Genomic DNA, 26,500 nt, shown 5'->3' with positions numbered 1-26,500 from the left:
CCGTCGTGGAAAGTTATTTATTGGAAAATATACTCAATCCCCGCGGTCCGGGAACACGGAGTGAGCTCATTCTGATAAAGATTGCTTTACTTAGTATGAATTGATAAAGAACTACGCCTATACTATAGCAGTAAAAGTACTTCACACTAAATAGCTTCAAGTATAAAAACTAATTGGTATGTAATTAACAAGTGGTATGTAAAAAACAGTGGACGTCCTATGGCTGAGATAATGATGTTAAAATTTCATGATAATATTGATAATAATCTACAAAATACAAGATCGGCTCTAGAATAAGGCATAAATTCCAAAGTATTTTTCTTACAAAGTCAAAAACTGGGTAACCATGCCACAACAAAGCTCGCTAGGCTAGAAATAAACGTAAATCGTCCAAAGCCGTGAAGTGTGGAAATTATAGGCTTCTGATCTGGGGGCACGGCAGTGCCCCCACCAAGTCGAGCAAAAAAGCGGCACGGCCGTACCATCCTTTTCTCGAAGCAATTCAGGCCATTTTCGACTGCCTGTAACTTCGTTGTGGATAAAACTAGAAGGCTGAATTTTCATTAGCTATGCAGGCATTGTAAAGACACGGTATATTTAAAATTTTATTCAATTTGAACCAGTAGTTTAAGAATTATAACGGGTCAAAGTTACTTAATTTTGTCACTCACTGACTCACTCACTCACTGACTCACTGACTGACTCACCGATCATCAAAATTCTAAGGCACTTCTAGCAGACCTAGAAGCTTCAAATTTGGAATATAAGTAGTGTTTGGTGTATGAATCAAGGAAAAACTAAAATATTTGGGGGCACGGTAGTGCAACCGCCAAGTCGAGTAAAATTTTTCAATTTCGGTCCAGTTTTCTAGATACATAACTGCTGTCTACAAAATACAAAAATAAATGAGATTTGGGGGCACGGTAGTGCAACCGCCAAGTCGAGTAAAATTTTTCAATTTCGGTCCAGTTTTCTAGATACATAACTGCTGTCTACAAAATACAAAAAGAAATGAGATCCCATCAAAAACAATACTTGTCAAAAAAACCAAGTCTCGCAACTTAGTTGTTCTACGGTAAAAAGTTGTGAGATCCATGTAATACCAAGTCCAGGCCAGGAAATCTTTAAAGTTTTACATAAATATATTGACTTGGCCATCGCACAAAATAATTTAATTTACACGTGTTTTCATGCGATGGCCAAGTCAAGTATTGTTTTTGATGGGATATGTAGCTTTCGTGGAATAATACAATAATATTACCTAGAAACTAGCAAAAATATTTCGCTTCAATCAAAGCATTGCTATTTGCCCACCAACAATTGATCTTAGGAAAAATACCTACGTCTAGACGGGAGTATGATTGCCCTTGAAATAAGATATCCTTTTTGCTGCGGAAAAACCGAAGTCGATTTCTAGAAACAAAGCTAGGTAGAAATCTAGGTATGTTTTGTTCACCTCGATAAGTTTTTACTGTCGCAGCAACGTCTGGGTAGTTATTGAGCTATAACATTTAATTGGCTGAAAAAATCTTATATTTTCTGAGAAAATAATCGAAGTGAGCTGTTGAGAAGATTTTTGTGGAGGATTTCGTTCGACCAATTCCAGGCTCTTACTTTTTTTATTCGGCCAAATGAGTGTTTAATAGAATTAAGTTTATGTTAAGTCAACAGCATAATCAGACTGTACACTTTTGTTACAAAATAGTAGGTACCTATTTCAAATACCTAAATAAACAGCCATGTAAGTTAATGTGCTGCTATCCATACTACTTTTTGAAATTTAAGGGATAAAAATTCAAAAAGTTTTAGGAATGCTTTGGCACGAAAATGATGCAAAACTGCGGAACTTAGCAGAAAAGGGGTGACTAAACGTTTTATTAGATTACGGTAATTAACCGGTATAAAACAAGTTAAGGTAAAGAATGCACATGTTTCCACCCACGTGCAAAATGCAAATTATGTACCTATTTAAGCGTTTTAACCTACATTTTCACTCTTTGGCTTTAAAACTTGACGCAAACCAGCTTTGGAAGACAATCAAAGGAGCTTGAATCAAGCGCTGATTGCTTTCAAAATGTGTGAATTGCTTATCAATTTCATTGACGACAACTTTTAATTCAGTAAAAAAGCACGTAGAACGTTGGAAACAACTTTTAATTCAGTAAAAAAGCACGTAGAACGTTGGAACTGGCTATTTATTTAGCCTGTAGTACTGAGCTAATCAATGTTGTTTATTCACTTAATAATTATTTTGATGAACTAAATAAAGCTGAATTTGGTTTAAGTACATTATATTTTGTGACATTTTGACCCAAATATAAACTCAGTAGTAGTAGAATGCCTCTAATAATAAAAAGAGCTAAGACATGTATTGCCATCGACATTAAAAATAGGCTATTAATTTAATTAAAAGCGCGATAAAAAGATAGTGGCCCATTTTTCAGCGTTCTCTGTCAGAAGGCTGCAAAGGAAATATTCATTTCCTCTCCATGGAAGGGTTCTTCTGAGGACAAAAGAAAGCAAAGCATTATTACGAGTACTCCACTCGTTTTTTAAGAGTAAAATCTTATGAGTTTCTTAGACAGTGTTTATTAGAAACTGCTAGTACGCAACGTAGTGTTTATTTGCTGTGTTTGTTGAAAATGTCATCTTAGGCTGGTTGCGCTACTTAACTTTAACCGTAACTATAACGATTACCAGTGTTATTTGTATGGAATTTGATAGATTTTTGACGTTTGTTAAAGTTAAAGTAAGAATTTGCAACCCAGCCTTATTGTATTCTTCTTTAATTTAATAGTAAGACTATAAATAATATAGTAAGTAGGTATTTATGATAGTAGTAGTTCCTGTATCCTATAAAAATAGCCTAAACAAAGATAAAAATTATACTAACCTAAATAAAATTACTTACATAAATAGAAATTGTAGCTAATAAAGCTTAACAGAGTTGCAGACAGATGTTTAATCCTTGTTCAACAAAATACCTATCATGTTACCATTTTCATTTTATTCGTTCGTTATATTTAATTACTTTCTTTAATCTCTCACTAAGTTGTTGAAAAATATGGCTTGTTAAAATTGTTTTAAAATCGCATAATATAAACTCTTTCGGAGGTTTATTATTTCCTACATTTTCGGTTCAGTTTATTTATGCTCTGTTAACTGATTCCATCGCTTCAATACGAACATTTTATTACGTAAAAATAATTGAAAGCAAAGAGATTGTATGAGCATTTATCATAAATATTTTTTTTAAATAAACACAATTATTTTTCATTTCATTTCATTCTGAAAAATAATTGTTTTCTCTTTCTTTTTAACTATTTGGTTTGATATTTCAATGAAGTTGATTAAAACTCTGTTCTGATTCCATCGCTTCAATACAAACATCAATTAATTATTTATTACATAAAAAAACAATTGAAAGCAAAGAGTTCGTAAGAGTTTTTATCATTTCTTTTTTTTAATTATAAATACAAATATTTTTCAGGTTCCACATTTGAAAAATACTTATTTGTTTTGTCTTCCATTTTATTCGAAGTAGAAAATAGAATAATTAATTATTGTTTTGTTTCGAAGAATTGTAATGTTCTATCACTGTTCAAAATAAAGATTTTTTCTATTAGATATACGTAATAGTTGGTTATTAGCCCTTTTCACTGTCAATTTCAATTCTAAATTTGAATTGAAATTGACAGTGAAAAGGGCAGTTATCACTAGTTTACACAGTGTACTTACGTTTATTATGCATAAAAATGTATCACAAAGTGAAACCACGTTAATATGGGCAGTGGAAGCTTGCACGTCTTTTATGTACCCTAAGTTGACTGAAACTTTACCGCATCTGTGGTTCCGGTTATGCGCTTCAGTTCTGCTGACATAGTGTGTACACACCTTTGAATTTTAAACTTGGGGCGGGTGAAAACTTGCTGTCAGTTTAGAGCTTGCTTAGGTACACTCTTTGTTCTTTACTTTGGGTTTTATGGACTAGTAAGATAAGTTTTTCGGTTGTGTTGGGAATGGAGTTGTACGTATTTTGTAGCGTGAATATGGTTTAAGAATAGATTAACTTAGAAATTAATGTATCAACATCATTTTATCTGTCGGTTTCTAAAAGATGACTAAACTAAGTTTCTTATAACGCTAGCTTGGGCAATTACTACATCTTGTTGATGATATTATACCTACTCGTAGAACTGCAATAACATAAAATAATGTAAACCTTGAAAGTTATTTTTATAGTTTTGTGTTTCATAAACATGTTGTAGTAAACTTTCACTGTCCTATTATAGCTGTCAGAAGATGGCCGAAGAAACAAGAAAGAAGAAGCGAAGACTCAAGAAACAAAACAACCCAGTTGTTTGCTTCACTCTAAGTATGAACGCCAAGCATATTGCATAGTTTGGTGTTCTACCTTACAGTGAAGTAAGCCTCGGACATTCATCAAAAAGAAGAAAGAACATCAGATTACAAGAAAAAGCAAGCATAGCAAGAAAAGAAGAATTTTAATCCGACATTTGATAAGGCTAATAATAATTTTAAAAAACTCTTTATTGTACACCACAATAACAACAAGAACAAAAAAAAGAAACACACGGACAAGTAGAATTGTAATTTCGACATTATGCTTGTACCTACTTATGATTTAAACTGTTTAGTTATTTTTTACTGGTATTGAATAGTTTCATATATTGTATGTTACGATATTATTCGAAATATCATAAGGTATATTGAATAACGCCTAAACGTTGATTTCACACTCCGTTCTACGCCTGAAATATTCACCGGGGGGTCGTCATCTTGGAATATTTTATTGAAGCCAGCTCGAGTGGTGACTACAACTTGTCATAGTGTGAATACGGGTCAGTACGACTAGTAGAAGTAATTGCTTTATTTTTTGCAAAAACCTGAATATGAATCTCATTTTACAACCTAGATCTAGAATAAGATGATACGTTAAGATATGAGGTATTTATTATCTAACTAAACCATCCAACAACCATTGCGGATACTTATTTTTCAAACATTCATTAAAGTACAAAGGACGTCCTTTTGAAGAGACGAAAAAAAAACAAAAAAAAACTTAATCCACATAGCCAAAGCCGTGGATAAAAAGTAGGAAAAAAAAACAAAAATACAGATAACTTTTGTAATTTCTTGCAATTAAAACTGAAGACAACAAATCTCTTACTTTGACTGCAAAGAACTCAGCAACACAGAAAGTTGTCACAAAGTCAAAACACGTTCTTTAACGCATGCAAAAAGGTTTAAGTGCTACGAAGTTAAATTTTAAATGCTCCGTTTATTCGCAACATCGCAACCCCGTTAAGGTTAAAATGTTTAGACTGTGTATCTTTCCCGCGCACTCCCGTGATGGCCGCCGAGTTTGCACCTATGTAAATATTTTATTTTTATCTCTCAGACCCACGGCAACTCACAAACGCCAGATTCTTTCTCAAGCACAGCTACAATATTCATAAAAACAAAACAAGATTTTCATTCGTTAAACAGATGGTTATTTTGAGATATCCACGGATTTTTCAAGATATTTGAGAACATTTATATAGGTAAATCAAAATGAAGCTAAAAAAAAATAGAAGCTATAGGCACATCAAGCTTTAAACTGTAGATAAAAATGTAGTCTTAGGTACTATTTTGAAACAAAAATGTATAGTTTAAGGTGCTGTCGACTGAATAATCGCTTATGTACAGACTGCCGTACGCTGATAATGATGATGCTAGGATTAATAGTGTCAATATTGATTATGACTCGGTCAGGACCACGTCACACAATCTTAAGAGCTTTACTTGACGCTTGAAAGCTACTCTGTGGGTTCGGTAGGGCTGCCAATAGACTGTCATAACTAATAAATTAGATACCACACTGAGGTTTGATGTCACGTCGTAATATCGTTATAACTAAAATCTGCAGAACATTCCGTATTTCCGTAGTTATAACCAACTTTGACCAATTTAAGGTTATTAAATTCATTTGTTCCTATTGTCAAATATCCAGGTAAAGGAAAATAGAGCAAAAAAGTTACCAAATGAATGGTAATCGTCGCTAACGAAACTCACCGCCACCTCGGAAGAAAGTTAAACAATAGATTGTGTTTGCTGTAATTAATGAAATTTTCAATCTATTGTAAAAAAATGTAGCAAAAGGATTTTACACGAATGCTTATTTTTAGGTCTTGAATGTGTATAACATTCAAGATCTAAGGTGTAGATACTAACCCATCAAAAACAATACTTGTCAAAAAAACCAAGTCTCGCAACTCAGTTGTTCTACGGTAAAAAGTTGTGAGATCCATGTAATACCAAGTCCAGGCCAGGAAATCTTTAACGTTTTACATAAAGTCAGTGAGTGACAAAATTAAGTAACTTTGACCCGTTATAATTCTTAAACTACTGGTTCAAATTGAATGAAATTTTAAATATACCGTGTCTTTACCTTGCCTGCAAAGCTAATGAAAATTCAGCCTTCTAGTTTTATCCACAACGAAGTTACAGGCAGTCGAAAATGGCCTGAATTGCTTCGAGAAAAGGATGGTACGGCCGTGCCGCTTTTTTGCTCGACTTGGTGGGGGCACTGCCGTGCCCCCAGATGTGAAGTCTAAAATAGTTTTTTTAATGTTTTGATGCAGCGCCATTGGAGGATTTACAAACCGCCTCTTTAGACTCCTATTTTTAATATTGAAATAAACTGAAAGTTTCAATATTTACAGTTGCTTTAATCTTCAATTTAATTCCAGATGAGTTCTGCGAGGAGTACCCCCACAACCTGATCCCGACTCCAGGCTACTGGATCGAGTGCTCGCGCCAGAAGATCACCACCGACACCATCTGGGATGAGTCGGAGTCCGAGCACGACAGCGGGCCAGACAGGGAAGACAATGGTAAGTGATAAATTTATTTTAAAAGTCGTATGGCTCCAGCAGGATAGAAGAGGGAACCACTCTTCCCATAGAAGTCGTCCCACCGAACTGGCTTCCCCAACCTTTCTGGCGCAAGCGTGGGGAGTGTAGGCCAAATCTTTAATTTGCCTTTGATAAATAAATAACTCATGCAAGTGAAGTGACGACTCGATGCTGATAATGTTGATGGTGATTTCAAAAGCCTTGCATTGATGATCAGGTATTTTATGTCCAGAGCAATTATTGTTTATGGCTATACTATTATGCTTTTTGCCAGCGCCAGTTAAAAACGGGGAAGCATATCTATTTTTAAGCGTAATAACATTGTAAAAATGTTATAGATACAGAAAAAACTTCCAATCTTTGAACTAAACAACATCAAACGACTCTCGCCTTCTGCATTACAAAGTTACACCACAGTTACACTTTTTACGGCTTGATTTAACCATTGCGTCATTGGCGCCAACAAACATTTCTTGTTCTGCTTGTTTCGAACTCGATGTAATTTCCCGTGACTCGGAGCGTCCAATTTAAATCGTCTTCCAGCCTTTTGAAATTGCGGTCCAGATATCTTCACATTCTCTGACAGCCGAACAAAGAGATGTGACATAAAAATAATCGCCTCCCCCAAGTCAAGGAATAAAAGCGTCGCTTGGGACAGTCGACAAAATTACATAAGCCTATTAAAAGAGAACAGTGAATTAGGGACCACGAGAAGGCCTGACATCTTCCATCCCTTTTGAACTGAAACCTCGTATCGACCTTTGACTTTGCTCGAATATTTTGTGTTTTCTTTTAATTTACTTTCATTATGTCAGGAATACATAATTTTATCTTTTACATTAACCGGCAGACAGTGGTGACTGATTTTGTTGTGGCGCTTCTTCTCAGCACTTGCCAAATGTTAGTCTCGAAGCGCTGGTAGGGTAAAAAGATTATGAGACATGTAGAGGCTCCTTAAGAGCAAAATGACGATTTGTAAGAACTATTTATTAGTCTAAACAAATAAAGAAATTTTGACTTTGACATAACTTAAGTACTAAAATATTTAGTACTTAAGTTATGTCAAAGTCAAAATTTCGTAACATCGAAAACCTTTTAAGGTGTTCCCCGAAATGAGTTTATAAAGTAATAAAAACTATAAAATCTCATAAATTTTGAAACTGCACGCGAGACGGTGAAAGAGGTCGCTGCTCTCTAAACCTTTCGTAGTAATCTATCTCAGTTACTAAAATGTCCAGAGAAAAGTTTAGCGTCTTTTATGTTGAAACGTCAGAAAGTGTACCTAAGGGTAAATAAAGATTTAAGACCGTCTAAACTACAAAATAAAGATAATCCTGAAGAATGCCACGCCAAAATGTGTTAGCTCACTATTTCCTATGCTAACGAGTGTTTTTTTTTTGTGCATTTAATTGCATCCTATTATATATCCTAAAGTTTTGAACCTACCATAATCAGTGCAAATAAATTCTTGACTCTTACTAAAATATTATATTTGTTGCAATTCACGAAGACGAGTGAGCTTCACAGTGTGCTGGCTCGCTACTGTTCGTTTTTGTTAAAGTGTTGATAGACATTACTAGACATTAGTAGGTTACACTATGGTTATGTGCATGTACACGTAGGTACACACACAAGTAAAGCTCACTCGCCTTCGTGAGTTGCAAGAACTATACCGCATAATAAGCCACATACAAAAGAATCATTGCCACCCTGTATTGCTTCTAATAATTTCCATTCAGTCCCTGCTGACAATAAAGTGATATAAATAATGTGGCGGCCACAGCTGGTCCCCTTAAAGACGGGATTTCCCCGCCGAGGTGCAAATGAAACTCATTCACCTTCATAGAGCTTACGGTTGTCGAGCTTCGCTGAATTAAATCTTAATACACTTTGCACCCAAGACGAAGATTAAGTTAAAATGAAAAACCAGGAGTTTTAACTTAACTTTCCATCTCGCTTTTGGTACTTGATAATCTTTGAAAGTGAAAGATTTTTGGAATTTAAATTATGCATAGTACCTACATAATTTAGAAAGGTATAAGTTTTAATTTCAGACACTATTCCCAATTCTTTCTTATCACGATTTCTTCAGTGTAGCCAGACTCTGTGTGTAGCTCACCGATTTTTGTAATTGTATTAAATGAGCAAGTGGATTATACCGGCTTACTAATTTTAGAGCTATTATATCATAGAATATTCAAATTAACTTTATTTTGATACGTACTTAAATTTACACTAGCCAAAGCACATTCAAAAAGGATAATTGAACACGATTTGTGTTAGTAGGGCCTAAGAAAACATTAAAATGCTAAATATGTTAGCTTTCAATCCAATCTGCACAAAATTGTTTTGCAGATATATTGATACTGTCACTCTATATGATAGATACGGCGTGAAGCGGGGTGATTCATCAAAGCCAACTTGTACAAAATTATGGATGTAGGAATAGGAAGCTGGGGGAACAGGCAGATAATGTATCTTGTATTCCAACTATGATATCATTTTTATTATTCTGAGAAAAATCGGTATTTCGGCTCTGGTATTGAAGAAAAGGCTGCGAAAGATATTTAACGTCTCTCATATTTCAAGCATTTATAATTGGCGAACATTTAATTTTAGGTAGGTATTTTATTATCATACGAGTATGAAAGTGCCGTCACGTCGTTCATTATTATCTAATAGTTAGTTGAACCAAATATATCTAATAGTTAAACCAAATATGAATATAAAAATGATTGTAAAAAGTCAAACTTACACAATAACCAAATAATAAGCCAATATTGCAAAATTTTCACTGAACAAAATCCGCGAAGAGACACATATCGTGTGAGTTAAATTATAGCCTTGTTGGCTTTAAAAGGTAATTCGGAGCAATTCAATTGGACGTGGAAATAATTTTATCAGGACACAATTTATTCGTCATAAATAAATCCGCTTTTAAAACAATCGAATAAATTGCGCGGATAAACCAATAAAGTGGATAAAGTTTTTCCCTTGAAATACTGCTCCCAAACGGGAATATTTTATGCAGGATACCTTCCGAATCAATTTACCTACATGTTGTCTCGGCCTGTCTTGCGGAATTTGTTAAAGTTGTTACAAACTTATCCATTCTCTGGATTACAACAAGAAAGACAGAGAAGCAGCTTAGTATAGTCGTCACTTTGTAATTAATGATGGCTTAGAATCGTAATATTCTTAGTACAATGCGTTGCATTCACTATATCCTATCAATAATACCACAGAATAATAATAAGTACTACGTACAGAAGTTTTACTTCGCGAAGGTATTTAAAAAAATGTATGCTCAATGTCATTAACAATATGGTGTAATTTAGCCTGTCTCAAGAGTCAAGCACCATTTTGTTGACAAACGTCAGATCGGCACTGCGCCGAAGCTATAGGGCTGAGTTCGGTAAAATGATGTGACGTGAGGTGCCAAACTGCGGAAAATGGCGGAGGAAATACATGATTTAGCATGAATTATCATGAATAATATTAACTACTTATTTACCTCTCAGTGTCTTGAGGCAACTTAAAAAAGTACATTCTGTGTTTTTATTATTATTTAGGCAGTTAAATACTGCACAGTATTTAGTACACCATTTTCTTTATTTTCTTCCATCATACACAAGAATACGCGTGCGTGAGTCAATGTTCGCTCGTATGTAAGGCCTTGTCGAATAGTATCCTGTAGGTGGGCCATCGTGCGTGTTTTGTTTTCGATGTTAACTCGCGGAGATGAACAGGCCTGATAATACCAACAAAAACGCCCAAACGTATTTCTTATTAAATTAGTTTGGAAATAGGTAAAGCACACAAGATGCTTCCATAACTTGCAGATAATACAAATGGTTCTTTAAATTTAAAATAATACGTCAATATTTGCAACCCATTTAAATTAAATTTTGTCGATGTGTTTCGCACGTTAGTCCAATTTCATCAAAAAACAATCTACCTAATTGATATACCTACCTGATTGAGCCATCCTGAATATTCACAAGTCAGTTAGTTCGAAACCTCAGGTCTTGTTCCAGTCTAAAATATAACTCGGTTTCACTTTTTCTGGTTATTTAGTTGTCTAACTTTGAAAGTATACCCACCATTAGACGTAGTGGCGTAGACGCCAATTCGGCAAAAAGGAATCAGCTGAAAATTATTAATGCCTTGAATTTGAAAGTTACTTGTTTGCTTTTGTTTTAGCCTTTAGGCGATTGGTATTCGTCTTGTAAATTGTATTTTGCGAACACTACTTTGTTGAGTCGAATTCCTTACTGCTAATGTTAGTGAGTTTTTTTGTAATATTATATTTTTAGGTGTCAGTATTATTTTTACATCCTTTTTTAAGCAGAACAAGCCAGCCTTGCCATCATACTAAAATTTTGTCGCGAATTTCTGAGAATGAATAGATTTTTGTTACTTTTCACGCAAAAAGTACATTTTATGTATTTTATGTAGGTAGGCTACTTATCGAAATTCACGTAGACGTATTCGCGGGAAAAAGCTAGTAGTGCAAACGGAAGTAGAGTATTGGTAGCTCGTGAATATTGATTTGACTCAACGTCACGTTGAGTAACGAAAGTCATCCGTCAGCTGTGAAGCTGACCAGGCTACGTATGGCTACTGTATAATGACGTCACGTTTGCTCAGATCAACAGCATGTAAAATGTGAAATTTTTGTTTAATATTGAAAACAAAACGTATATTTGTAGGACTAGTATGGAAATCTGACAATAGGCTATGGACGGGGCACATAGCTCGTAGAGCTGATGGCCGCTGGGGCAGGAAGGTCCTTGAGTGGCGACCACGAACCGGAAGACGTGGCGTGGGCAGGCCCACCACTAGGTGGACCGACGATCAAGTGAAGGTCGCGGGAGGTGCCTGGATGCGAGCGGCGCAGGACCGGTCTTTGTGGAAATTCTTGGGGGAGGCCTCTGTCCAGCAGTGGACGTCTTTCAGCTGAAACGAAGGAACGAACGTATAGCCTCTGACTTAACTTAAGTATGTCCATTGCTAACAAATAATGTGACTTGCGTTGTGAACTGTTATTGACATTAACAAATCCGGCAACAGACATAACCTATTTGAATTATTTTTCATTCTAAAGCATTTTTTCTCTTAAAATACTAAATTATGTTTCATCAGTTTGTAGATAACAAAATAGTTTTCATATTTATTTTATTGAGTGTTACTAATATTCCAAATCTCTATTCTTCACATCAATCACATTTTGAATATTAAATTATTATTACGCTGAAACTATTTTCGAAACGTTGATCATTGCTGAAAACTGTTTTGCATCGGCCAAGCGTGGAAAAATAATTCAATAAAGCCATAGCAAAAGCCAGCCTAATGAGCAGTCTACACACGTCTCCAATTTATCGGCCAGCGAGTCTGCGCCAGGGTCGCCAGATTCTAGGAAAAAGATAATTAAATAAGTTTAAAGCTGTGCGAGTTGTTTCTTACAAGAGCACGCGGATGGTCAAGCGCTGAATGTGGAAGATGTAGCGCTTTGTTGTTAATGCCCAGTGTTTTGATTAGAAGTGCGTAACGTCTGTTGACTGAGCTGAAAAAGTATGAATTTTAATTATAAGGGTTTTCTTCATAAATCTAAATTAACGTTTAGGTTTCAAAGTTTTAAGCTCCTTTTATAAGACTGATAACTTTACTTAAATTCCGAAAAATCATTATGTATTCGGACAATCGTGTTGGATAATATTTTAAATAGCCTTCCGAAGGAAACTAATATAATACGTTTAAAATAGACTTAAGTTATGGAGGTAAACGTAATTCTCTAATACGTATTTATAAAACATTACATAAGCCTACATGCAGCCGTTAAGAATTTAAATAAAATCATATCGTATGTCAGAAACAATTTTCTGGGCATGATGTCACGCATTTTGTCTCTTATCTCAATAAAAAAGGCACAGCACATTTATTTTTCCCACCAATTCCAAATATTCCTCAAAAACCGGTCACTATAAAATATCTCCCCACCTTCCCATCTCGTGTTTCCCCTATTGTCAACTACGACAGCCCTAGAGTGGCGCCGTGCGTTATCTGCCATACCATTCAAAAGTCACGTTCCGTTCCGATGTGCGATACAGTTCCGGTAGTGACCCGGTCATCTGACTCTCCCCTATAACTAGGGTGTCACATTGAATAAATAGTACAGATACGTAACTGAAAAGTGTCATAACAGATAGTTTTGTTATTTTATTTATTTTATACTAGCTTTTGCCCGCGGCTTCACTCGCTTTTGTTTGTCACAGATCGTCATAAATTATAGCCTCTATGTTATTCTGGGCTTTAAACAAGAATACTATAAATAATAATGTAACTCATTAATAAACGTCGCGTTAAGACCCGTGTCTTACTATTTTAATTGAAATGGAACGCGAAAGTTTAAAATCTTATAATACTGTAAAGTTTCATCAAAATCCGTTCAGTAGTTTTTGCGTGAAAGAGTAACAAACATGTTGACATCCAGACATCCATACAAACTTTCGCATTTATATTATTAGTAGGATTATACGAGTTCTTTATAAGGAAAATTGGTTATAAGGCCAACGTCTTTTCAATACCGGCAGATGAGATTGTAGTTATTTGACTATAAATAGGAAAAAATTCCCTACTGCCTGCCTATATTGAATTGCAGAGCAATGGAGAGGCACTCCATTAAAAGTGCCTTGAAAGTTATTGTTTGTTTCATTGCATTTCTTAGCAATAAAGACTCGGGCTGCGGGCTCGCTCGAAGCACCTTTATCGACTTTTACTTTTATTATGATTACAGTGATTTTTAACTTCATAGCTAAGTACGTTTCGGAAAAGACGGGTATCTAGGTATAGATTGATAAATACCCAAGCAAACCAGTTTTCCTTAGCTATTGATATGTGAAATTACAGTGTTTCCTATTTCGTCACAACATTGTATGATGTAACCGAATACAGAACAGGCAATCTCTCAAAATAGGACGGGTTATCGTCCATGATATAATCGCTTAAGATAATGTTAGCAATTTAACATTCACTTATCATGCTATAAAATGTTATAGTGGTCAAACCGGACAATCTGTATGCTACCCTCCCAGGGTTGATAGTTATTGCGGTGACTGTGGGCGCCGCCCGCCCTGTCGTTACTTGAAAGGTGACACCCACGCATAGCGTATTGATACAATATTTTAGGTGAAAAGTTGGACTGTACACTGTACAGTACAAATATTCGTCTGATATTGCTGTCCACTGTGCAGTGTACGTACAGTCGTCAGACGAATATTTTTACTGCAAAATCATACCTAATTAAAACTACATAAGACTCTACTGCGCTATTATTTGCTATTACTATTTTCTTATCTTCCATATTTAATCGACTGTGCTTTACAGCTGAACAGCGTGCCTGGCGTAACGGTTTCATACGATTGGAAAATCTCAATCAAATATTTGTATGGATACGTTAGGGTAAGAGTCGCGTAGCAGTCACATCGCGTAACTAATAAGTAGTCACGCCACGCAGCTGGTTATATGCCGCAATTAAATGTTTGACAAATGACAATTGAACTATGAAATCCCCGAGTCCATTGAAGCTTTTTCAAGTCCGCCTTTGGCAGTCAGTAAAGTTGTTACCAGATCTATTTCGATCAACGTTTTCCATTATCATGATAGTTCGCAGCCAAACGCTGCGCCAAGAAATAAAATATCGCAGATTGTCCCATTGCTTACAATCAATCATACTCGTTCATGATCAAGAGACGTTGTTTTTGTGTCAACACGAATGCTCACTCCAGTGTTGCACCGAGTGTGGTTGAGTGGTATTAGGTCTTATTTGTGTGTGTATGGACATTGAAGTGTGATTTTATTTTCCCTACCACCATCCATACTAAACCCTAAGGCTGAGTTGCACCACCTAACTTTGACCGTAACTATAACGGTGACCCTTGTTTTTTTATGGAGTTTGACAGATTTTTGACGTTTGTCAAAGTTAAAGTTTTTTTTTATCCACAACGAGGAAGCTCTTGGCCTGTATCTCACGAGTTGGATGGTGCAACACAGCCTAAGGCTAAAATGATGCGCTAGCGTAAAACATGATACAATAACAAGAATTCTATACTAAATAAGACCATGAATGACTTTTTGCAAAGGACAATCTTTAGGTAGGTACACAAAAATGCATTATGCTCGCCAGTTTTAAGTACTGAAGTAGAATTGTCAGTAGGTACTCTAAATTCTCACACATTCCAAAGCATGAATAAAATTCAATTACCTACATATTCATTCGCCAGCTCTTCATACGTCACCGTGCGATCGTTTCGCAACTGCCATTGTCCACTTACATAAGTTGCACGTCCAACTTGTTGATCCTAAATACGTCATTTATACTCAGGCTATGTGACTCATGCGAGCGTTAGCATTATTACAGCATTATGATGGGTCCGTCATAGTTATGTCTACGCTTTCGCGTGGGCAGTCTGTTGCCTTATCGTTAACGGCATTATAAGTGTTGCCATTTTCGTGTCAATCTTAATGTGCCATTTTGACATGACACAACAATTTACTTAAGTAAACAGTGTTAAGCAGAGAACTGCACGGCTGTTTAGTAAAGATAATTGAATATCAATCTGTTTTACTGATTTGTAGATAAAATACCGGATGTTAAGGTAAGCACTGAAGCAGTCTTATACCCTGTTAGATTCATTGCGACCTATTTTATTGCGTTATGAAATGTTATAAGAAAAACCATCCTTGGTTTTATTCAATTCAGTATTTTTCATATACATACCTATGTGTAAGCAATTAAAACATTATGAAAAGCAATCAATTGTTGCTAACAATAACAACGAGCTCGTCCAACTTTCCAGACATATCCCGAAAGTCCAGAAAAATCGACCCTATAATAACTTTCACTCACACCTACATTCTTTCATGAACACACATCGGTGTTAATACTCGTAAAACAAACTTTTCAAAACAAGAAAACACACTTATTGGACTCTTACTTTCTGCATCGTTACATCATACTTTGTTGACCGACACATCAAAAGTGTATTAGATCATTTTACCCACATACAATACCTCAGATAGCACAGATACTGTAACAAGGTCCAATAGGACTGATGGCTCATGCGTCTTATGTTGTAAGAATTTTTTTTGGCAACATTTAAGAAAGAAAGAAAGAAAATTGTTTATTTGGTTCAAACATAGTAATGTTACACAATTTGGTTGATAATTATAGATAAATTGTTGAACCAAAATACTCAGCTTGTATCATATTCCGTAAAGAACATGATGCTGGTATTCTGTAGGAACCATTTTGAAAATTTACTATTTATTACATATTTGTTTACACTTGAAACACGCACCTACGATAATTAAGTATTTATATTTACAGGATTCCACCTATTCAAATTCAAATTGTTTATTACATGAAACACCTACAAAATATCTAAAAGAAAATGAAAACGGTTACCTATTTATTCGTCAAAAATCAGTACATAATAATATATTTTAATTATTATTAATGCGTAAATAACTGCACAATGTGCAGAATATGTGGGGCACACGCATTGGCTATAACTCCATACGTCATTCTAACGTGTCATTAATTACATCAATGTAATTAATTTGTCAGTATAATGTTCGTTACACGCACGTTCTTTAATACTCTTGGGAGTAATTTCAAAGATCAGGAATATTAAAGTGCCTAATAAAATGTATTTATGAATTTAAATGATTACGAAAGTAATGTATACAGGATGTCAATAATGACGGCATTTAAAAACCAATTGCATACAACAAAAACGTGTTTAATGAGGAATGAAAAAATCCTAAATATATTATCTTGCATTTAAATAAAGTAAAAAACTGTGATTTTAATTAACCTTTCAAATTGTTTACCTGTAATTTATGAAAAGTAACATTTATTATTTTTAATAGCCCTCAAACCGAGTATAGTTACACGTAGAGTGATAACTGACACTGTCCGAGGTAGAACGTTACGACTACATAATAACAACGAGGCAATAATCGTCACTGGGCATCTGAAACTTTAATTCCCCTGTATATGAGTTACAGGGCAATTTTGTTCGCGCCGTTATACGATGCCCATGATTTATAATATGTGATGTTAACATACGTTGGGGAAGAACATGTTAAGTGTCATTTCATAAAGTTATCTTGGGATTTGAAATTATTTCTTGCTTACGGTTTAGTTTTGGTTCACCTTTACTGTAAAAAAGATTCGTTAAAAAACTTGCTAGTTGCCAGACATGTGATTGTTTATGCTTTTAGCGGATTTTTTGTAGTTTATGAGCAAACTATCTGTAATTTAATAGAGACTCATATACGTACACAAACCAATTTCGTTAAAATTGGAACTTTTTCAAGTACCTACCTACTAGTTCCATTATTTCACTGTTTTTTCACGTCACGATAGTATCGATTGTTCTCAGTCCCCAGCACTATACATTCCCGAACTGGATAATCCAATCCATTCTCGGCGGACCCAAAGGTATTCCACGGGCCGTGGATCATCAATCACCGCATACTTCTGTTTTTGCACTATTACACAGATTAGTCGCAATCTAATACAGCACACAAAAAACTTTGATTATCCAGTTTTCCTCAATTACAGAGCAGAGGTAGGTTAATTGGGGAGAGTTTAAGCAATTAACGTACTGTTCATTCGTCAACAGACAGAAGAGTATTGTGGCGCTACAAATGGATTGTTTTCAGTTACAGTGCGCGCAAATAGAATTGGCAATCTTGGTAATCACATCAGTAAATCGCGTAATTGCGTCTTCTAAATTTTCTGTTTAAACTCATGTTTTCAATGTCACGAAACTAAGGATGATTCTGTGACTTTAATAATAATAAACGGTGACAGACCGCAATTTACGTGGGCGAAGCTGCGGGCAAAGGCTACTTCGACAAAAGCTAACACAGTGCTTAATTTGATAATTATGAGCAGCGTTTATTATGAAGTGTTTGCAAAATTTTACTCTCGTCATTTCATTTTACTAAATGTTTGAAGAGCTTAACTCTAATCTACATTGGGATTTGCAGCTCCTGGATTGTAGTGGCGTAAGCATTTAGAATATGAATTCCCACCTGATATAGCGCTTGTGGTTTCTCCACGAGGGACGAAATAAATTAGGATTGAGGTCAGAGCTCTTGAATAATAATGAATTCAGCTGTTTTTAATATAACAAACATCCAAAGATGGATTATTTTGTTTGTACGCTGTCAGTTTAGGTTTGACAATTTTAAAGTCACCTTCAATCCAGTAAATAATTTTCGGGAAACCAAACTGTCACAATCCCAAAATGAGACAGCGGCAGTGGTGACAGTTTATCAGAATAAATTATCAAAAACTTTGAAGAGGCGACGGGAAAACAATTTTCACTCAGTATAATTTTTCTTGTCAATTATCTCAGTGTTCGTAAAACCAAAGTTTACTGAAAGTATGAATTTGGAAGTTGCCAACTTCCAAAACACTCAAGTATTAATACTGTTCTACATTTTCTGCGTGTCGTCGCACACTAATCATTCTAGAATAATTTTGTATTCGTTATAGATATATTTTTATCAACAATACGCTCTCGAACTCTACAGACCTTAAGTATACTCTTTACTCAAGATATAAAGGAAGCTGGTATTTTTAAGCCTTGATTCGCAACCAATAACTCTTGTTGCCTGCTAATTAGCAGTCTGGAACTACAGGTAGGTACCTATAATTATAGGTTCCTATAGTTCCAAACTGAGACATCTCCGAAACGAGCACTCACTATTGTGCAATATTCACGAGTCCCAGCCTAAGCAGATTAGCGAGATCTGAATGAAGGGGATCAGCGAAGATTAGACACAGCTCATGTGCTGTACGTCTTGTGATAAATCTTGACGAGTCTTAAGGCAACTGTGTTGGTGCGGTGTTAACATTGTTTGAGTTGGCAATGGTTTTGTGATTTCAAGGTTGATTAAAATTAAGGAAAAACAAAAGAGAACAGGTCTGACTTCAGATGTCGACAAGTATCAGAGTTGTTTTTCTAAAAAAAATCATATTTGTAATTTCAATCGACTCTTACAATTGCTTAATGGACTTACCTGTTCAGATCTATACGAATTTTCTTTCAATTTGTCAAAAAGTGTGATGAATCGATACGGGAAATTCATAACAGAACTAGCAGAAGCTATAGCAAGGTAAAAAGGAATTAATTAACTTGATACTCATATACCTACGAGTACTTAATGCTTTCAATATATTTTGAGAAAAAAAAACAGTAAAATACGCTTTTTGAATATTAAAACAAAAATAATGTACATCCAAACTCACAATGACGTAAGGAAGGAACGTCTCCCAACTCCAAATGAAATTAAATTCGGCTGCGTGTAGTGGAGTGTAAGCGACGAGGTAAGCCGATGTCAGGCGCCGACAGCCGACACGGGACTGCGCAGGAGATAACGCCCCTGTATCCTGTATGACTTGTGTCGTGTTTATTCGATTATACGATGAATATTGTATTCCGTCATCGCGTCTCCCTTTTTATGCGAGCAACCGTTTTTTGTTTTGATAGCCGACGAGACTTATATTGCCATGCGGAAACTTTGTTCTTAGACAGAACGGATGGGTTCAATTCTTACTTGATACTTGGAAGGCGAGAGTGATATGTACCATCCTAGACTGCATCCCACTTAACACCAGGTGAGATTGTGGTCAAATTCCTGCCTATCGTTTAAATTATATAATCAAGTCTGTAAGAATTTCCTCTGTATGTTTTCTCTCTCGCTATTTATACATAGGTAGGTAAGATAATTCTGCTCAGTTATTGTGCAGTGCCCTTTTATCCCATGGAGAATGACTAAACTGTTTGAGAAAAGTTTCGCGATCCCATTATAGAGATTAACAGGAATAAGGTAATTAAAAACCCGATATACAAAATTATTATTCTCAATCTAACTCGTGGCAAAAGCTGAGAACAGCGGCTTATTGTTTACAATATCGCCGCATTATCCCACCCTGCATAGTCTGGTAATCGGATTAGACTCCGGGGCGCGAATTAAAAATTATTATTATTCTGCCATCGCATGAAATAACGCCGGTATTCTCGTCTCGTCAGGGCCGCAGACGTCCCACTGTTTTATGACGCGAACTTCTTTATTTATAAGTTCACGCGAAACTCCGAGGACTTTCAGGTCACGTATAAGGGGAGAGAAGTTATTTGATTATGTACGGTGATCAAATGCAGCGTGCATCTGGTGTAATGCAACTTTGAGTGTACGTTGGTATTACACGGTTACTCTCACAAGAAGCATAGTATGAGGTGTACATTTTTAAAATCTAAGGAAATTCTGAGTCACGTACACAATTTTGACCACTCCACTTTGATTGAGAAGGCATTTGACTTGATCACATTTTTGCTGGTTACTTCATTTTTATATCGTGTGTGTAGTAATTTAATCTGGCTGGTGTAACTAATTAAAAACATGCTACCAAAACAAAGACTCTGTCGGGACAAATAATTAATCATAATACTTGTGGCTCATCCTCTTCTGAAACACAGGCATTAAGTCATTGAACGCCGAGACGCTAGACACAATGGAAATTGTATTGTTCGAGGCTCACCGGTGAGCCGCGTGGCGTCCAACGTGTTCCTAGTTCAGGCTTAAAAAGACTATGAGGACCTCTGTAAACTCTAGCATTTCAAAGTTTTTAGAACAAAGGTTAAATTTTTTCCCTTGTCTGCAGACCGTCACCGAAGATCAGGGTCTCTGGACGAAGCAGCTGAAGACAGCAGCGACAATGGCGGCAGCACGCCCAAGAAGAAGACCGCGATAGAAGAGCAATGGGAGCGCTCGGGCGGCTTCGAGCTCACCTCCGTGGAGCAAGAGACATACGAAAAGTACTTCTACGGCACAGAACATTGGAACTACTTTACCAACGACGAGGATCTCGGGCCTGTGATCCTGTCCATCAAACAAGAAACGCTCAATGCTAGAGATCAATTCAGGTATGTAACCATAACGAATGCTTCCAATTTTTCCTTGATTCCGTTGTTCTTGAGTAAACAAAATCTCCTTTTTCCTCAACGTGGTATTCATTAGCTAATCAAGTAGGACAAACATGGCACAAAACCTGTCTGTGTGTAATTGAGCTACCACTAACGTAAGTTAGGAAGTCCTAGGTAAGTAAAACCTGTACGAGCGTTAGTTAAAACCATACGAGTTACCACCACTCATTCCCAATCAGCCATACGTAATAAATACCCGAGGCTCTTGAAACTATGACAATAGCTAGTAATGAATACTACTTTCCCGCTATAGAGATTTACATAGCTAGTGCACTAATGAATTAATTGACTCAATTTACAGACAATCACCAAATTGTAGTTTGAATTCCGTGGATTTACCACAACATTAATTAAAGTGGAGGTAACGCTCCCGTCTCAAACCGATACAGCGTCGAGACCGGTAACTAAATTAATGAGACGTTCAAGCATTTGACTATTGACTGCTGGAATGTACCGAATCTCATCTCGGAAACAGTCTGGAGCGGAATTTAATTGAGAGAATTTAATTAAATAGAATATTAAACGTGCATTATTCTGACGTTCAGCGAATAAGCGCCGGGCAAAATATGAAATTCCTGAAGGTAAGTCGCCAATACTCGTACTGAGAGCACTTTGACTCAGTTACCAAACGGTCCGCCGTCAATAACGGCGTATTATGGAAGCACTTCATAAGCTACGTTCTAGGAATCGTTTATCAAAGCAATCTATGTAAAAAATATTAATCTCGCTCAATGAATTCTTACAAGTCTGAAAAATACTGTTGCCTTTGATTTTACTAATATTATTGAGAACAATAAAAAATATAAAAATACTTTTATACCAAAATACACCTTAGATAAATAGCTATGTCATGGCCAGATCTTTTAGGCCAGGGTCGTCAAAATTACCTACGTATGTTACCTACCTTAAACTCTCAGTCTTCCCAATTTAGCCCAGAAGTCTTGAATTACTTCGAAGCTGACTTTTTCAAACCTTACATTTTTTTTTAAATATCACTGTATCAGAAAAAAGCCCTGAAATGTAGCCATTTGCCTTGTCCATCTAACTTGATAGCCCCCGCTTATTCCCCGAAATATCTCTCAAATAGTAAAACGGGGATAATGCCGTCATTCGGAAAGGACTTTGTGGCCAATCTTGCAATCGATAGAGGGCGTGACAAATAAATAGGAACTATGATTTGATCACTTCTGCAAGCGATAGCAAAATAGAGCGTTGAAATAAAAACATTGGAAAAGTTAAATAGCTTGGAAGATTTCTTTTGAAATGAACTGAAAAACCTTTGATGAATTTTGACTATGATGTTGAGTAAGGGAATGTAGATTTAGAAACTTGGCTCTAGGAACATGGGATTTTCACAGTGAAAAATGTTTGGGTGGGATATACATTATCACAATCAATGAATTTGAGCTTTTGTCCGATAGGTTAAAATACTTTTTATTGGCTCTGAAATGGCTTCAAAGTAAAATTCAAATCGTTTTACCAATCATTCTAACCGTTTCATCTACCTAGTAAATGTAAAAAAATCATCAACGCCTCTCAGTTAATCCCCTTTGTAATATGATTATCCAAGCAGACTTGCTTATGCAACGCTCTCAGTCAAGGGGTGCAGTTTAATTAAAAACAGCAAGGTATTGTAAAACGGAATGGCCTGTGTAAAATGTTTGCCGGTGCCATAATTACCTGGCCAGTGGGTGTGACCTCAGCCCGTTTGCCGGCCGACCCGAGTGACCAGGGCCGTATCGGGACAGTGGCTTGATCCTTGAGCTCAATAGAAAGTTGCAATGCTTTGATCGCTTGCTAGCTTTATAACAACGACAGCGGAGGTGGCTAACTATCTAACGGAAAGGAAATTGATTGTTCAGCCAATTAGTTTAAAAAACTCTTAGTCTAGTCGCAGACCACCGACTTTTAGTTGACCTATAGTTGACCTTTTATGGGTTCTTACCAACACTACGCTAAAGGACGTTTCATATTCGCTTTGAAAATATTACCCTTTTCCCAAACACCAATTCATTTTTATTTTACGCAAAGTTTAAAAACCCCAATCCCTAGCTACGGCCCTGTGCTATCGTAAACTCTAGAATTCAATTAGTGTAATGTACTGCAAGGTGTGAGACTCCCGAAAGCCTTCCACCATTTTTTTCGGATTTGCCCTGTGATGTCCCTCAGTTTAGTAACTCTTTAGTTTATGCTCAAGTAGTTTTAGAATTCGCCCATGGTAATGTGTCACGACTTTCTATAATACCCAGATTCTTCAGTTTAAAGATCTTTATTTTATTTATTAAGACAAAATGCATGTCGCTTACATGAACTTACTTACTTAGCTACTGGAACGGAGAACTGTGTGACTTTGAAGAGCTCCTAAGCACGTGCTCTTTTCTTTTGTATATCTGCGCCAATTTTAACACACACAACATAAAAACTCCTGTCATGTGTAGTGCTTCAGCAACTCCACAACTTTTATGAGATTTCCATGTTGTTTTTTAGCACAGTTTTAGCTTATTTAGATCAAATCGAACAAGGCTTTCTATAAAGTACTGTTCAGTAGCATATCGTGTCCCACCGCAGTTTCATGCCAGTTTTTCCAGTCCATAATCTAAATAGGTTTTCATCTCATATACTTACTGCGTAGGTGCTCCAGCCGTCCCCAGTTATAAATCATTTTCGTGAACGCACAACAATTCTTACTCCAACCCTCGGAGCAAGGTATCGTGGAACCAGGTATATCTAAAAGATTTACAACGACATTCCCCTTCCTAACAATGTTACCGCGCGGACGAAGTATGACTCCAGATTTTTGTCTCGTAAAAAAGAACTATCTCCACGCCGTTTTCGGAACTAATGGCGTGCTTGTAATATTTTTCAATTTATCAGGTTTCTGACCTTTCGCGTTGGTTACAGGTCTGAGATTAAAATTATCCTTATAACGTTTCGCACTTTATTGGATAGATTTTAGGTATAAAATGCCCACGAACTATTTTAGACATACGCATCATTCTAATTTAGATATTTTGAACAACGCACTAGCTACTCATATTAACGCGTGGGCAGCCAGTTGGAAATAAGAGACCAAAGACTTTTAAGTGAAGTGTCAATAAAATGTAACCTTTGACGGCATTTACTTAGCCTGCTAGATTTATTGGGCAGTGAAAGGATTACGTGCTTCAAATAACAAAGTCGTAATACCATTTGAATCAGATGGAAGAAGGCCAATGGGTTTCAATTAATTAAAATACCTTTGAAGACTGCCAAGCAAATAGGTCCAAAAAACGCGTAGCGCTCGCCTAATGCGAAAACTGAAGAGTACCTAAGCTTCATTATTGTGTGGATCCTAATGCCACGAAATTATTGTTCTAGCTGTAAAGGGGCAGACAAAAACACGTCAAACTATCTTAGTTTTTGTTGCAAAACCACTATTACAATTATACATTGTCATGTTCTCACAGTGCTTAGGTTCATCTAACATCATCTTTTTCGGTATTTTTGTTTGATTTAGATCTTGTCACATAAAATATTGATTCATACATAATAATATGTCCTACTTATATCAGTAGCTGATTACAAGTTTTCAAGGAAATAAAAACTTTCTTAGCCACTCGAGTACAGTAAAATACCGGGTAAAACCCAAAAAAAATGCCGCAAAAGTTCCTCCACAGGTACAATATTTGGTATTTCCTCTACTTTAACAAATCAAAAGGGTGACTTTCCGTGTAGCGTGTCCGCGCCACATTAACCTTATGCTCGCAGATTCACGACGAATTCGCCATCGATTTCTTTGTGCGACTCGATATGCCCATTCATAACCGATAATGGAATTTCGTTTCTCGGGAATGTCTGTTAGTTAATACACTTTTTCTTGTATGAAAATAATTGTGACAACTACTGGAAGACACAAAGAGTCACATTCTACTTGGGTACTTCTTTCACAATACATAAATACAAATTGGGGTATTTATGTATTGTGAAAGAAGTTTTCCTAAGAGCACACAGTCTTTAGCACTTTACTAAGCACTTAAGAATATTAATTTGAAAATCATAACACAAAGTCTCTTTTAATCAAACAATTCGCTTTATTATTATGTTGGACAGGGCTGTAGGTATACATACATATTACCCGTCCACCGCACTAATTTCGTGGCCACGTTGTAATCCCTGAACCGCCTTTATTTGCCCAGACAGGTTTATAAACCACTTGAAATTACCACTTTCGCATAATGAGCCCCAATTAGAGGGCTAACATTACATAGGTACACCTCTACACACAGACGTTCAAACTACACACGTATGATACGAACATCCCAACCAAATGTTTACCATCTCCATATCGCGCTCACTCGTTAAACTCCCAACTCCTCTCCCACAGAAGTGGTTTCATCTAAATTAACAAGAAATATATCTATCTGGAAGGGATCCCTACTATTGTCCCCTGTCCCCTAAACCCGTAAATCTGTAACCCCAGTGAGCCTTACGATGAATTTCCAGAAACTTCGAACGTTTGGAACACGAAGTGAACACGTATGTAATGTAAATCAATGGCTTGATTAAATCTGGTGTAAATCTCAAGAAAAACACAGCGTTAAACCCTTAGCTGATGTAGGTACTATAAACGTTTAATATTTGACTAGATATTGAAACATGAGACTTAACAATCGTAGAATTGACCTTTTCGTTTCCATAATAACTATTCAAATAGACATTCCTTGACCATAATATTTAATATAATTAAGCTCAGGTAGATAGCTACCTATTGCAAAATATATTAAGAATAGAATAAGCTTTATTGATGTAAATATTCAAAACATTAATCTAATTAGAAATAAACCCTCGAATCCCACCCAAAAATTTGTCATTTCAGAGACCCCACGCTACACTAGCGCCTCAAGGGGCGAATCCACAAGCAACAACTCCCATTAGTGCACAGTAACAGTATGTGACATGGGTTCCCGCACGTTTCCACCCCACAGTTGGTTAAAACAGACAGCATCAAGTGCATATTCCATTTATTCATAACGCGTGCTCAAACACTCCTCGCGGGCATCATGGCTACCGTCGAGTGTTGTCAGCGCCATTACCATTCGCACGATAAAATAAAAATCGCACGAACCCTTATTTTCTCCGCGAAATCATCGCCGCCGAAACATCCCTTTCTCAACATACTTTATTCAAATACCCGCTAAAGCCATTCCAAGCAAACGTTCCGTGTATTCCCAAAAAGTAAGATCCCGGGCCACGCGTGTTTTATATTAATGTGGCTTATAAACCGCCCTGCGCCTCACTTTCTTCACATTAGACATAATGAATAAATAACGGGACGTCGCCCTCGTACAATAGGATTTTAAGTCGCACCTAAAATTTGTAAGAGAAGTTTCAATTCGTACTACCATCGATCCCGTTCAAGTCCAAATAATTGGAATCATGAAGCTATATTTGCTCTGCCGGAACTCTGGGAAAATTAAGAGCAAATACCCTTTTACTATTCGTATTAACCGATGGTAGAGTTGGTTAGTTTGGTAGTGT

General features: G+C 36.3%; 1 protein-coding gene across 1 annotated transcript in view; it reads left to right on the top strand.

Annotated features, from left to right (window-relative positions):
* Positions 1 to 26,500, top strand: part of rsh (Rap GTPase activating protein radish) — a 78,340-nt gene that overhangs the window by 31,057 nt on the left and 20,783 nt on the right. The window contains exons 5-6 of the mRNA XM_028300759.1: positions 6,756 to 6,899; positions 20,662 to 20,923. Coding sequence (XP_028156560.1) covers positions 6,756 to 6,899; positions 20,662 to 20,923 — 406 coding nt within the window. The remainder of the gene's footprint in view (positions 1 to 6,755; positions 6,900 to 20,661; positions 20,924 to 26,500) is intronic.

Source organism: Ostrinia furnacalis, unplaced genomic scaffold, assembly GCF_004193835.3.
Source record: "Ostrinia furnacalis isolate ACB-3 unplaced genomic scaffold, ASM419383v2 OfSCF0780, whole genome shotgun sequence".
Lineage (NCBI taxonomy): Eukaryota > Metazoa > Arthropoda > Insecta > Lepidoptera > Crambidae > Ostrinia > Ostrinia furnacalis.
Note: the sequence above shows the minus strand (reverse complement) of the source record. Positions and strands in the feature narration are given on the sequence as shown.